Source organism: Neomonachus schauinslandi, chromosome 4, assembly GCF_002201575.2.
Source record: "Neomonachus schauinslandi chromosome 4, ASM220157v2, whole genome shotgun sequence".
NCBI lineage: Eukaryota > Metazoa > Chordata > Mammalia > Carnivora > Phocidae > Neomonachus > Neomonachus schauinslandi.
Window position 1 is genome coordinate 94843695 of NC_058406.1, and position 14275 is coordinate 94857969.

Sequence of the window (14275 nt, forward strand, 5' to 3'; positions counted from 1 at the left end):
ATCATTTGAGTGCCTTCCCACATACAAATTCGGTGCATTTTTGACTTTAAAGATTACTTGCTAGAAAAGGGCTAAACTTAATTTTGTACATTTTGTAGTAATGATTATGACAAATATATCCAAATTGAGTTATTTTTTAAGATAATTTTCTCAGATACAATAAAAAATATATAAAAGACCACGAAGGCAAACACAAGGAACTAAGATGGAAGATATGCTTTACATGCATTTTGGCCAAGTAAAAGAAACCATTATATCCAAGAGTACATGTTGAAATCTGAAATGTCTATGTAAACTGTGGCATATAAATTTTTTTCTTAAAAAAGTACCTTCAATTTTTTTTACTCAAATACCTACTTTTAAAAAAATATGCAACTTTCCCCAATTTTTAAAATAAAATGCCACAATATATTGTCATAAGCTCCAGCATACATTTAAATTTCTTATTTTTTAAAAGATAGACTGGGTGATATGCATACAAACTTTCCTATAAAATCATCCGGGAGAGGACTATGACGTGCCTATTAGGCAACAGACCTAAAGCAGTGTTATTGCTTTATCAAGGAGGAGAGAACTGTGAGAAAACTAAAAGAAAGCATCCAGGTTCAGTTCAAGATCAAACTGATACACCTTGAAAACCTTGGATCATCTTTAGCAGATTAATAATACAGATGGTATGAATTAAGAATCTGATTGTTTTAATTAGGGGAGTTGGGGTGGGTGGATTTTACAAAACTACTCACCGATCCAATGCTGAGTATGCAAATAAGCAGTGTTGACTTCAATAAGAAATGAGATCTTTATACTTCCTGTGTTGTGAGTGGGAATGGGTAAGGGACTTAAAAAGGCCAAGGGAGAGGGGGCCACAGCATCTACTCCCATTTTGGATACTAAGAGATTGCTGAGTAACATATGGTAGGCCAAAATCCAAGGGCACAGTCAGAAGACCTATATCTACTGGCTTATTAACACTAATTACTAATAATTACATGGCAGGATACCTGCTGAGGTAACTGGTAAACCTACAATTTGCACACTATTAACCTTTTGCTTCTACTTAAAAGCATTATTTCTTTGGATTAACTAAAAATCTCAAAAACTTGTTACAACAAAAAGTGAGAATTAACTGACTTTATATTATTTAAAATTCCTTTATATAAGACATAGAAGTCAGAAAGTACCTTGTTGATTCCAAAAAGAATAATTTCAAAAGGGGATCCAATGCCTTATCTCTCTGTGGTAATGATTTGATGTTTCTATATAGAGCATGACCTACAACCTAACCATACTTTGGAACACGCACATGCTTCACCTTGCAAAACAGTTCCTTTACTCAATCAGCTGAGCCAAGTGCTAAAAAAAATACAAATTTAGGCCAGCAGAACAGACTGAGGAACAGTGTTCTGATGGGAGGATGGGAACTGAAGTATTGCAAAACTCTGCACGTTTTTAAGGAAACACTTAACACCTCCAAATCTAAAATACTGCCTTTTAACAAAGAGTAAATTGCCTTCAGGAATTGATATTCAATGTTTGCTTTTTTGAACATAAAATAGAAAAACATGACATCTGAGTATCAGTTTAAGCTTTTATACTTTCTAACGGTTATATTAGATAGTGGCTGAACTGATTATCAGCTTAGGAACACAGTGATCAGTGTACAAGAAAAAAGCTTCAATGAAATCTAAATCTTCATTTAAGGGTGGTTTGTTGATAGCTATTTACTTAATAGTAAATCCTCAGTAATATGAATTGTCTTCTGTTAACAGAAATGGAGCCTATTAAATGTTGACAATAAAGTGGCTTTTCAAAAACCAATCTTAAAAGAAAAAAAAAAATTACACCTAACATGGAAATATCTTTAAGGGAACACATTATCTTTTAAGGCCCCAAATATCAAGAAATATTTACTTAAAATTTAGTTTCTCCCCCATTGGTAGAACCTATATAAAAGATTTATCTAAGAATCATGAAAAGGATTCATCTGAAGAGCAAGTATAAAATATTAGAAATCAATGGCTTGACAAAAGAAGTTATACTGCTACTCATCGCTTTCCAAAAATGTGCCCTTAGATACATCTGATAAACTGAAATCATAACAGTTGTGGGAAAGAGAGAAATGCACATAAATAAAGCATTTTAAAACGATTCTCTCCCTCTTATAAGAAAACTCTTCTTAGGTACCTGAAAATTTGAGTAAAATGATAGAACAGTTCGGTGTAAATTTTAAAGCTGAACTTACAACAAAACTGAAAGAGAAGCTAGAAGGAAGCCACAGAATGAAGTCAGTCAACAGCAGTAATAAAATCAACACCACTTACATACACCATCAGAAGGCCTGAATAATATTCATGTTTACCCCCAACACTTAAGAAAAGAAAAACAACCCAAAGGAATTTGTATAATAATTTCTTTAGAGCACTTTATTTGATTCAATATGCACTAAAAAATATTTACCTCTTAGACAATTATGTCAAATAATTTTTACTGAGTAGTCTACTGTCTGAACTGCAGAAGCTGAAGTTTTAAAAAGGCAAATGATTTGCCACAAATCTGCTGACGTCTGAAAAATATCTAATGGCAAGTCTTCTATTTTGGTCACTTTATATTCTAAGGTGTCCATACAAAAGTAGGACTAAATTTTTTAATCCAACAAAAGAGAAGCCTGTACACGGTCTAGAACACACATCTTGGATCTGAGCATCACAAATGAAGAGAAAAAAAATGAAACCAAGCCAAGGTGGTTTATCTGCCTCAGGGGCTGAACTCAGGGTAGTAAAGGTGGGTTTACTCCAGTAACCATTCAAGTGGGGATTGGCTCATTTTCAGGATTTACTTACAGGCCTCTTCTAAGTCCGTTAAGCCCCAGTCCATGCAAATGTCCCACTTGGTGGACAGATGAGTAATCTAACCCCACCGGGTTTATTTCAATAGTTTGATATTTAATAATAAGCTGCTTCTGAAGATTTTCTGAGAAGTCTGTTCTCTATTAAAATAAGATAGAACCTCAAAATATGAATGTGAACATTAGAAATAGACAGCATATATTACAAATCCATTCTTGATAGGAACATTAGTAAGAATACACATTAGCTTAAAAAACAGGCTCAGCAAATGTTGCTGATCTGCCAGAAGTTTTAGTTCACTATTTACAAATAAGACAAAGTGAAATACAGAAAATTTTACACATTTGGTAGTTGACAGATTACTGTTTGCCAATAGTGGTCTATCAGAAAACTGACATGAAGGAAGACTGGATAAGAGCCAGTTGTCACCTTCTCAATCAAATTTAAATGTACAGAAAACTATAGATTAATTTTGAAACAAACATTCTGCCTTTGATGGAAGTAACTGTATGATCAGATGATCTGATTGGGAAGTGCAATTCTGTGGAAGTGTTTTTCTGGAAATGATTACTATATGATCTGCCACTGAAAAGTTACCATATTTATTTCAGCAGACCATTAAAATTGATTAAATGATGATCAATGATGTTTCCTAGACTCTAGGTATAAATAGAAAATAAAACTACCGTTGAGTTCTTTAAGCCAATATAAAAACTAAAAGGCCCAACAGCATCAAAGTAAGAAAAAATATAATGGCATGATTCAATGCACATCTGCACTGACATCAAAGTGGAATCTGAGCAACTTTGATTTTACCTAGAAAACAAACCAGTATGTATGTGTGTGGAAGGGGAGGCAGGAAAGTTGTTTTTAACAGCTGTGCACTCTTGTCCAAAGAGACAATTTATCAAGCGACATGACCCTCAAGTATTTACTTACACACCCAGCATCCTGAACCAATCAATACATGATCACCAACATCTGCCATTCTAAAGAACCATCCTCTTTAGTAACAGAAATCTTCAAATCATTTCACTTTTGCTTTTTGTTTTTACTTTTAAAGTTGCAAATAGAGTTCTCTCCCCCTTTCTTGACAAGAAGTGACTTCTGTCCATTACTTCAATCTAATACTGTGTAAAAGCTATCAGCTTCTTCAAGGAGGTGCCCACTGTAGGCAGGATATTCCAGCAACACTTAAATAAAAGGGTTTTTTTTCTCTCTTTCTTTTTTTTTTTTAAACAATTATTTAAGTTCATGTCATTTTACTTTATATGTACTGGTCTCTCATCTGACTTTAGGCGTTTCCTGCGGGGCTGTATAAAGTCTTCATCAGAGTCCTCAGTTACCTCACCATCATCCTCTTCCTGCTCAAACTCTGGCAAAGGTGCGAAGGTCCTGTCTGAGTAGATCTCTGTGAGTTTATCTTCAAAGTACAATGCAACTGCTTTCCCTGCCTGAGCTACTTCTGAATCAGCCTGCAAGCAAAAGATAGGAATATTCACCTATTGGTAATGCATATTCTTTCACCAAGTTTGCATGGTCTGAAAAGCTTACCTTCAAATTAATCTCTTGTGTTTCTGCATAAACTTGAACAACTTTCATCATCTAAAAAGGATACCAGAGTCAAAAAAAAAAAAGGGAAATTATAATCCTTTCTAAAGTTATGAAACTGCATAGGATTGGCGACGAAAGTCAGCCATACTAGGGGGAACAAATTGCTATAACCAGATTGCTTTCTAAAATTCTACAGAACACACGGAACCACTTTCTTTACAAAGTTCTGTTACTACAGCTGATGTGAAACCTCAAGAATGCTCTCAAATTCTGAATTAGTAAAGTCAATCTGAAATGGAGGTTGACTGAATACATCGATCTAATTAAGACAAAAAAACTAATCATATACGAAATGTTGCTTTTTAAAAACTGCCAAACCATCAACAAACCACTTAGAATTCTATCTGTATGGCAATCTGTTAAACATAAATTATTTAACTATTACTAAAGCAGATAAAATGTGTCTTCTTCCTCGCAAATGTTAGCTACAATTCACAAAAGCACATTTATTTGAAAATAATCTAACTGGATTATAAAGTAAGACCAAAAAAGGGGACTATATCAATTTAACTTCAAGTGAGTAAGGTTTTACTATACTCTGTGGTATAGTGCTACACTCTACTTTTAACCTATAAGGATTTTTTTTTTCAAATTTTAAAAAGGTCACCTAGATGCTTCCAGAGGTAGCTATGAGTATACTTTAAATGATTTGATGTCCTTTTAGTAATAGTCATATGGCACCAAATTTCAACCACAATAAAGAAGATATTTTACTGTTAATCTTCTTAAAGATTTTGTAGATTCTTATCCAATTCCATTTTCTTCTCCTAGAATAATGAAAATCTTCCCTAACAATAAGAGACTTGCCTTTTCTCAAAGAAAACAAAACAATTTCCTTGAAGGAGTGAGTCATGTATCATATTTTTCCTCAAGGATAGCCCATCCTTATCCTCAAAAAAATACATAATCAAAGTTAATGAAAGTCATATTGCTGAGATCAAAAAATTCAACATTATATACTCTGGGCTACTATTCAAGATGAGCCACCAGAGATTAGTTTATTAACCTACATTAATAATAAAATCAAAGGAACCAATAACAAATGCCTTTCCTAAATGTACCCAAATATAAGCTATTTATAATCATTTCCCATATACTTAACTACAGACTACTTTCTATACTTGTATATCTCAACCCACAACTTGTTCAAAAAGGCATATCCAATATACTTCAAATTATACACAGTAAACTTTCTTCATTAGAGCTGTGGATGCAATCAAATTCTACTTTTGACAGAACTGCAACAGAAAAATTTTTTTGAATCAAATTAGAAAAATCTCTTAGCAGGAAAAACATAATTAAAAAAAAAAAAAGCAAAAAAAACCCTAATAATCCAAGACTTTATAGTTTGGAAGCTAACATACTTCATTAAACCTTTCACAGTTCTTGAAGATCAAACGGACATCAGCCACAAAGTCATCTGGGATTTGGTAGTGTTGGGAATGTTTTTTCTGAAGCTTCTTTTTCACAGTGGATAAATCCATTGGTTTCTTTATAATTTTATAGTAGTTTGGTATCTAAAGAAACAAATAAATAAGGATAGATAAGGATTCTCCCAAAATGCCAAACTGTTTTATTTGAAAATGCATAGCACATTGATTGTAGAAAACAACATATGTTAATTATTGAGCCAGCTGCTTACAAATTTTAGGTATAGTGAAGGTACTTTAAATCTTAGGCCCCAATCACATATCATAAAAACCAAATCATATTCAGAATCTGTGGCAGTCTTAATGGTTAATGAAGGCCCCAAAAGCTCTATCTGTGGTAAGGAGATATGGAAAGAACGCAATCAGCAAGGGTAGCCAACCATTAGTGTTAAGGACACATCTGGCTCATCAGAATATTATGCCTCCTGAAGAGTTTTGTTTTTTTTTTTTAAAAAGGAAAGAAAAAATAAAAAGAACAAAATTTATTATTATTATTGTCATTAGAATGTTATCTTTTAGAGGCTAACTATATCACAAAGAACTCTGGACATAAAACAACAGAGGGAGAAAGAGCATAAATAATAAGAAAAATTTTATTAACCCTTTAGTGATCATGCCAGGGAGAGTTGTAACCCCAACTTCTGGCCAAAAATTTGTACCCTTGAGAAACAATTGAACTTGGAGAAGCTATTTAGACAGTTGATGAAATGTTTGAAAGTTATTTTCTACTGTAAAGTCCCTGAACTTGAAGACAAACTTCCTAGTATCAGAGGATTACTATTTACACAAAACATCTTCCTTGTGTCTAGGCCTTTTGTGCTTTAAAATTCATTTCTGAGCCTACCCAGTAAACAAGTCTACTACTTAATATTCTAATATAGGCCTGGTATTCAGCAATATCTTAATTCAACAAATGATGGTGAGCAAATGTGTGTAGCATATTCTCATTCCATTTATGAAGCCTGAGGACCCCTGATATTCCTTTTCCTATGGGACTTTACAGCTTTTATTCCTTATTAGTCTCCTTTAAGATAAACAAAGAGCATTGACTTGCAAAATTTCCAGTCCTTTCTTAATCTTGACTGTTCATAAAGAGGGCTTATCTTCATAACATTAAGAGCCAGTGTGAAAGATTCAATTTTACATTTTTATTCAAATTAATACTTACACAGAGACTGTTTTCTCCCCAAGGTACAGAGCCTAGAATCATAGAACTGGAATTTTAGAAATAATTCAGTCCAGTACTCCCACTGTATGTTTAAAAAAGTAGAGGCAGAAAATTAAGTAGTTTCCCCCAAGTTTTAAGGCTGGTTAATGGAAGAACTGGGAGAAGTTAAGTCTTCTGACTCTTGGTCCAAGATTCTTTCCATTACACCCATATCCTTTATGTCCATTTTAAAAGTGAAAGAGGACACAGAAATTAAATCCATTAAGTTTTCATGACAACAACAAAACCTTTAAAAAACAAACTGCAATTTTTGACAAGTGAATTCCACATCCATAAGAGCCCTAATAAAATTTTAGATTAATAAATACTTACAACATTATCAGGTACTGTGCTAAAACATTCTTTATCCTATGTGTTCTTGGAATATCCAAAATGGGGAAAGAAACAGTATTAGAAAATTTGAATCTTGGAGAGGTTAAGATTATTCAAGAAGCCTGAAACAAGAAGTCTTAAGGCCACAGCCAACACTCTTAAGTCTTAATACTAAGTTTCTTCACTAGAGATGTCATAATGTAAACAACTCACCGAAGCAGGAACTGGCTCCTGGAATTCAATACTTAATTCATGGCAATAGAGGTAAAGCAGAAGACGTTCACATTTCTGGCCCCCAAAAAAGAAAGGAAAACTCATGAAATGTTTTTTCCCCTAATAAGATATTCTTTCTTTTTTTTTTTCCTTAGGAGAACTTTATCAGTACAAACCATTATTACAACAAACTGAACATATGCTTCCTATATATTGACTTATCTAACTAAATACACATACCCAAAGAAAACCATCTTGTTTCCCATTTAGTTTTGAGACTATCTTCTGTTCTACTTTTTTTTTTTTTTAATATTTTATTTATTTATTTGACAGAGAGAGACACAGAGTGAGAGAGGGAACACAAGCAGGGGGAGTGGGAGAGGGAGAAGCAGGCCTCCCGCGGAGCAGGGAGCCCAACACGGGGCTCGATTCCAGGACCCTGGGATCATGACCCGAGCCGAAGGCAGATGCTCAACCGACTGAGCCACCCAGGCGCCCCTCTTCTGTTCTACTTTAAATGAATTTCTGGGGGCGCCTGGGTGGCTCAGTTGGTTAAGCGACTGCCTTCGGCTCAGGTCATGATCCTGGAGTCCCGGGATTGAGTTCCACATCGGGCTCCCTGCTCAGCAGGGAGTCTGCTTCTCCCTCTGACCCTCCTCCCTCTCATGCTCTCTGTCTCTCATTCTCTCTCTCTCAAATAAATAAAATCTTAAAAAAAAAATTAAATGAATTTCTGTTCTACTTTTAAATGAATTTATCGAAGATAGAGTGCTTTTGTTCTTAGACAATGACTAAGGTAATTTATCTACTACTGACTATTTACAGAAATGGAAAGGAGTCGGTCATAAAAGCAACATACAGCATTTTGTGCAAAAATTTATAAATTACTAGGTAATCCTATAAATCCTATAAATCTTAGTAATTAGGATTACCTAGTAATCTTTTTTTTTTTTTTTTAAGTTTATTTATTTGACAGAGAGACAGTGGGAGAGGGAAAACAAGCAGGGGGAGTGGGAGAGGGAGAAGCAGGCCTCCCACTGAGCAGGGAGCCCGATGCAGGGCTCGATCCCAGGACCCTGGGATCACAACCTGAGCCGAAGGCAGACGCTTAACGACTAAGCCACCCAGGTGCCCCAGGATTACCTAGTAATCTATAAATTACTGCTGTTGCTATTCACTGTAATTCTCTGATGCAAGCAGGACACATGTTATTCTTTCTTTTCCTGAAGTGATTCCATGCAGGTCCAAAATTAAATACAAACTATGTCTTCTCAATACAATTCTAGAATTTTTTATACAGTCAGAAAATGAAATGCATTTTACATTTAGTTTTCATTTGCTTAAACTTCTTTTAACAGAAGTTTATACACACTAAACATATAGTAGAGGGGGATTTTGCAAGTACATACATCAGGATCAGAGCCAAACATAACTGTAATGACCACAGAGATTTTCATTTTGGAGATGAGACCAGATCAGCAGAAATCTGAGTGAAATTAGGAGAGGATTCTGGGTTTCATTTTTTTTTTTTTTTTTTTTAAAGATTTTATTTATTTGCGAGAGAGAGAATGAGAGACAGAGAGCATGAGAGGGAGGAGGGTCAGAGGGAGAAGCAGACTCCCTGCTGAGCAGGGAGCCCGATGTGGAACTCAATCCCGGGACTCCAGGATCATGACCTGAGCCGAAGGCAGTCGCTTAACCAACTGAGCCACCCAGGCGCCCTCTGGGTTTCATTTTTAATGACAGAAAGCTATTAGAGGATTTTAAGTAAGGAAGTGGCAGACTTGTTTATATTTTTAAAAAAGAATACTATGTAGAGGCGCCTGAGTGGCTCAGTCGGTTGGGCGTCTGACTCTTGATTTTGGCTCGGGTCATGGGCTCAGGGTTGCAGGATCGAGCCCTGACTTAGGCTCTGCGCGGAGCTGGCTTCAGATTCTCACTCCCTCTCCTTCTGCCCGTCCCCCCTCTCGTGCTCTCTAAAATCTTTTTAAAAAAAGAACACTATGTACAGTACAGAAAACTATAGTAGGAAGAGGCAAGAGTAAACTCAGGGATGTCTGAGTGAAGAGTTTATTATGATAGTGCAGATGAACAACCATGATGGCTATCTCAGAAGGTGATGGTGAGGACAAGTAAGAAAATCGTATTATGGTCATTTCTGATTCTTTTACTTCTAACAGATTTCTGGCTTGAGCAACAGAAATAAATGGTGGTACCTTTTAATGATGGGAAATACCAGAGGAAGAGTGCAGTTTTTTATGTTGTTATTTGCTTGTTTATTATTTATGTTCTTTTTGAAATCCAGCTTTTGGTTGGGACATGTTAAATATGAAGAAGCTGGGTGTAAAAGTCTAGAGGTGCATAGCCAGACAACTACAGAATCCCTGATAATAAATCCAACTTTATCTGACACTTACCCTTTGGTCCACGGGGCTTAACCCTTGTGCAGTTTTCCCCTTCTTACTATGTTGCAAATTATCACAATCATATTCAACTTCTGGTTTCCCAATATCTCTGCAAAATGTGCATATCCATTCCCCACTAAAGAGGGAAACAGGCAATTAGTCCTTGTAATTATTAAAAAAACCCACTCTAGAGAAGCTAGTTCTCTGGAGGTAAGTCTCCAGTTTGTTTTCTTTCCTTCCCATAGTCTTTCAGGGGAAGAGAGGCTCTATTCTTGTCAGATCTCATAAAGTGAAGCTGTATGATAAAAGCTTCCCAAAACTTTTCCCAGTCATTCTTCAATTAATTACTTTCTAGAAAGCTTTATGAAACTGGTAGCCTTGCATTTCAAAAGGGACCTTTTCGTAACACCAAGTAGATGATCAGTACTTACAGCATAAGACTGCCTGTCAACCCCAGTACTACCTCTCACAACGACCCCACACTCATGAATAAGGAAAGAGTATGGGATATGGAATTCCTCGGGTATCCCATACTGGTTTGGCATGTGTTAAATATGCCAAAAATAGAACAATTCTTCATGCCAGTCAAAAGCCAAGAATACACACACATACCTCTATAAACACAAACACATGTACATAGACCCCTTACCTTTCAAATTTGCTTAGTCTATAGTTTGTTTACATCAGGATTTCCATCAAACTGTAAATTCTAAAATGATTCATTCCCAGTAATTCCCCCCTACTCTCCCCTGCCATAAAGAAATTCTAAATCTAGAGACTGTACTAGTCTTTGCCAACAGTCCCAATTCCTTCCCAAGTATCAGCCTTTGAGAGAAAGCATTCAGTGGCAAAATTCTAACATTCCAGCAGATGTTACTACCCAAAGGGGAGAAAAATATGAAAAGCCTTAATTACAACATCAAAATGTCAATACTTTTCTTCTATAAAGAGTAAAGTAAAAGAAGGCCCTTATTACATTTCTGGCAAATGACTATTCCTCTCTTAAGACCCAGGTAAGAATTAGGATTCTTCAGAAAAATATTCTGGCACTGTTTATATATCCACCATGTTTCTAATCCAAAAAGTTGAATTATACAAAATGAGTAGCATTTACTCAACTAAAATCACTGCTTCTTAGGACTGAGAGGAAATGTGAATGTTTTATTTAAAGGCAGAAAAAAAGCTGGGCTTTCCCAAGAACACTATTTACTGTCACCCAAAAGGGTAATTTGGGGTAAGAGCTTGGGAAGGGGGAAAGTCTCTTCAATCAACTGGAGACAAAATGGCACGAACACAACTTGTTAAATGAGAAATGTGCACACAGGGCTACAGGCTGGCACTACAACTAGCTGCCCCCACTGGTCAAGAGGAAGTGGTAACTAAAAACTTCAAGATGTTGAAGGTGTCTTTACGAAGTACTTTTTCCTTTAAAATGCCTTTCAAGAGCTTTCAAACTTTAGAAAAGTAGGTTCTAGGTAAGACCCAACAGAGTTGCCTCCAACTGCAGAGTATTCTTAAATGAAATTATTGTAGATCCTATTAAGATTGATGGCAACAGATAAAAAAATTCAGCTTCAACAGGAAATCGACTAACTTCTCCAACACCCCAGGCCCCTGCCTCTGAGTGTTATCTACTTTGTTTACACTAAGTATAAACTGAAGGCCAGGAAATAGTCTACTTTTTATCATTCATACACCACTTAGATCTTGGACATTTCACCATTCAGCTGTTAGTTTCTCTAGAAGGTAATAACAAAGGAATAATGGGCTCCCTGTTTTACAGAAACAGTATGCATTGGTTAAGAAGGCCATCTGCATGAACAACTTTCTGTTTTGTTTTGTTTTTTTTAGCTTATAAAAATAAACAAGAACAAAAAAATCAATTATCTCACTGGTACCTTGGAAAGCTAAGAAGTGTTGGAACATGACAAGTTAGATGAAAGACCTTTGGACATTTTTCACAGCATAACAGATCCCCTCCATTTTGGCAGACAGCACACCAGTCTTCATTTGGGTCATCATCTTTGCTACTGCCATCTCCTCCAATCCTTGACGACCTGTGTACGAGGCTTCGAATTGGGGACTTTCCATTAACAAGACTGCTGAGCCCTGACTGTTTGCAGCTTTCATTTGTATCTGCAGGTTCAGTTTTCACATGGTTTTCCAGGCTTGCTAATGCATCCAACTCACTCTCTAGATGCAGGTTGGTTGAAAGAGGTGGTGTCAAGCTACTCTCAGGACTGCTCAACTAAAACAAAACAAGGACAAATTCTTAAAGAATTGTCTAATCCTTAGTGTATACAATGTGCATGTAACTTAAGAGTTATGTCAATACACATACATATATGCTAACATAACTTAAAAATTAATTTGGAAATGACATTAGTGACATAAAGTAATGAAAATTATTAGGCATGTTAATTTATTATTTTATAGAACACTCTAATATTGGTTCATTTGGATACTAAGAAAATTAAACTAACTGTTAAGCACACTGATTGTAAAGTGAGCATAGGGTTATACTTTTCCTACAAAGAGCTAAGATACCCTATTTTTCACACAAGAAATCTGTTGCATAGCTTTTAAGAAATGTTACTCTGCCTACTTATCATTTTACTGAAGTAAGAAGATTGTGACAATAGTAAAAGAAATCTTTACCACCCTTTCGCACCCAGTTTTCTGGGGGCACTTTCCAAACCGGATACTGGATGAAGATGTGACACCACAAATACAAGGCTCTTTGCTCTTAAATGTACATATACTGTGTTAAATATGCTAATACTCCAAGTTGAAATGTCTATATGCCAACCATGTAGAAAATGACATCTAAGCCTGGGCAGGAAGAAAAAACCAAGATCAAAATTTATTGCGTGGGGGCGAGGGGGATGGCACAGGAGGAGGAAGAGAAGGTGGCTTTTCCTTCATTCTATATTGTAAATTGTATAAAATGTTCTATCTGAAAAACTCCTAAATGGTTAATTATTCATAAGCCAAAGGCAATCTTCCCATCACACAACTCTTTGAGCATTAAACTTCTTTCATGTCACCAGTCCTAATCCTGAGCTCACAGGTCCAGGAAAATAGTTAAGGATCTTTGGTGGCCTGAGACTCAATGTGACTGTTGAAATGATTAATAAAGTCAAAACAAAATAGAACCCGATTTAGAATCATGGCAAAAATACTGACCAATAACAAACTAAAAGATATTTCAAATTTGTCAAATCTTTTGTGATAAATTGCAGCTGACACTTAGATGAAAAACGTGAATTACAGAAAGAGATATTTGAATTATACCAGGCATAAATATCCAAAAATAAATAAATGTCCATAGAACCACTATTCAGTCTAATAGGGAGAGCTAGAGATTCCATGAAGTGGCCTCCTTAAATCCCTGACAGACCCCAGTGGGAGCTTACCATGCAGGCACTCCTCCTGCCATCCTCTGTCTTTTCTTGTTTAACAGCTCCTGAAAAGCTACATATTTCATCTTCAGTCCCAGGTTCTTGCTTGACCTTCACTTGATCAGACTTAAAACTAAGACTTGTCTTCTCAGCAGTTCTTCCTGATGACCCACAGCTAATAAAAAACAATAAAAAATGTCACATGTCTGTATAATATACATAAAACCAAATACACAAAAAGTAATATTCATTAAAGTAAAAACAATGTATTAACTTCCTATAAGATAAAGACACCTCATAATGCAGGTAAGAGAAATATGATATAAGCTTAGCTTCAGATTCTTTAAAAACGCAGATCAAACTTTCAAAAGACCCTAAAAACATATTTTTGGTGTGAGGCACTTATACTAAGTCATTTAAACCATTTTCCCAGACTAGTTAATACAGAATGTTAGCAACTGCTTTTCTCTATAGAAGTAGTTTTGATTCTTCTCTGCCCCCAAACAAACGAAGAAAACCTTAATAGTTGTTCATGAAGCCTCCTCAAAGGAAACTCTATTTTAGCTTGTGAGGGCAGGAAATTGGGAGAAGAGGATAACAAGTAGTCAACAGCCCTGAATATCCTTATTTGAATAAACAAAATGATAGGCTAAGAGGACAGCTATATGACTAATCAGTTCTATCTAGACCACAAAGTAAAACCACTGGCAAGAGAAGTGAATAACTAGTAAGACTGTACTGCTATTGAGAATTAATACCTTTTTACTCAATTTGTACTTTTCTTTTAAAAGTACTGATTATTTAAAGTATAATTAAAAAGTCAAGC

General features: G+C 35.6%; 1 protein-coding gene across 2 annotated transcripts in view; it reads right to left on the minus strand.

Moving 5' to 3' along the window:
* Positions 1-385: 385 nt before the first annotated feature.
* TRIM33 (tripartite motif containing 33) overlaps positions 386-14275 on the minus strand; it is a 117334-nt gene continuing 103444 nt past the window's right edge. Inside the window, exons 14-20 of one of the 2 annotated variants that reach the window (XM_021690323.2) lie at positions 13465-13624; positions 11947-12296; positions 10061-10184; positions 7644-7718; positions 5825-5977; positions 4401-4451; positions 386-4321 (exon numbers count right to left, since the gene is read on the minus strand). In XM_021690323.2, the coding sequence (XP_021545998.1) occupies positions 4109-4321; positions 4401-4451; positions 5825-5977; positions 7644-7718; positions 10061-10184; positions 11947-12296; positions 13465-13624 (1126 nt within the window). In that variant the 3' untranslated portion in view covers positions 386-4108. The remainder of the gene's footprint in view (positions 4322-4400; positions 4452-5824; positions 5978-7643; positions 7719-10060; positions 10185-11946; positions 12297-13464; positions 13625-14275) is intronic. The other variant, XM_044914590.1, reaches the window with a different exon arrangement.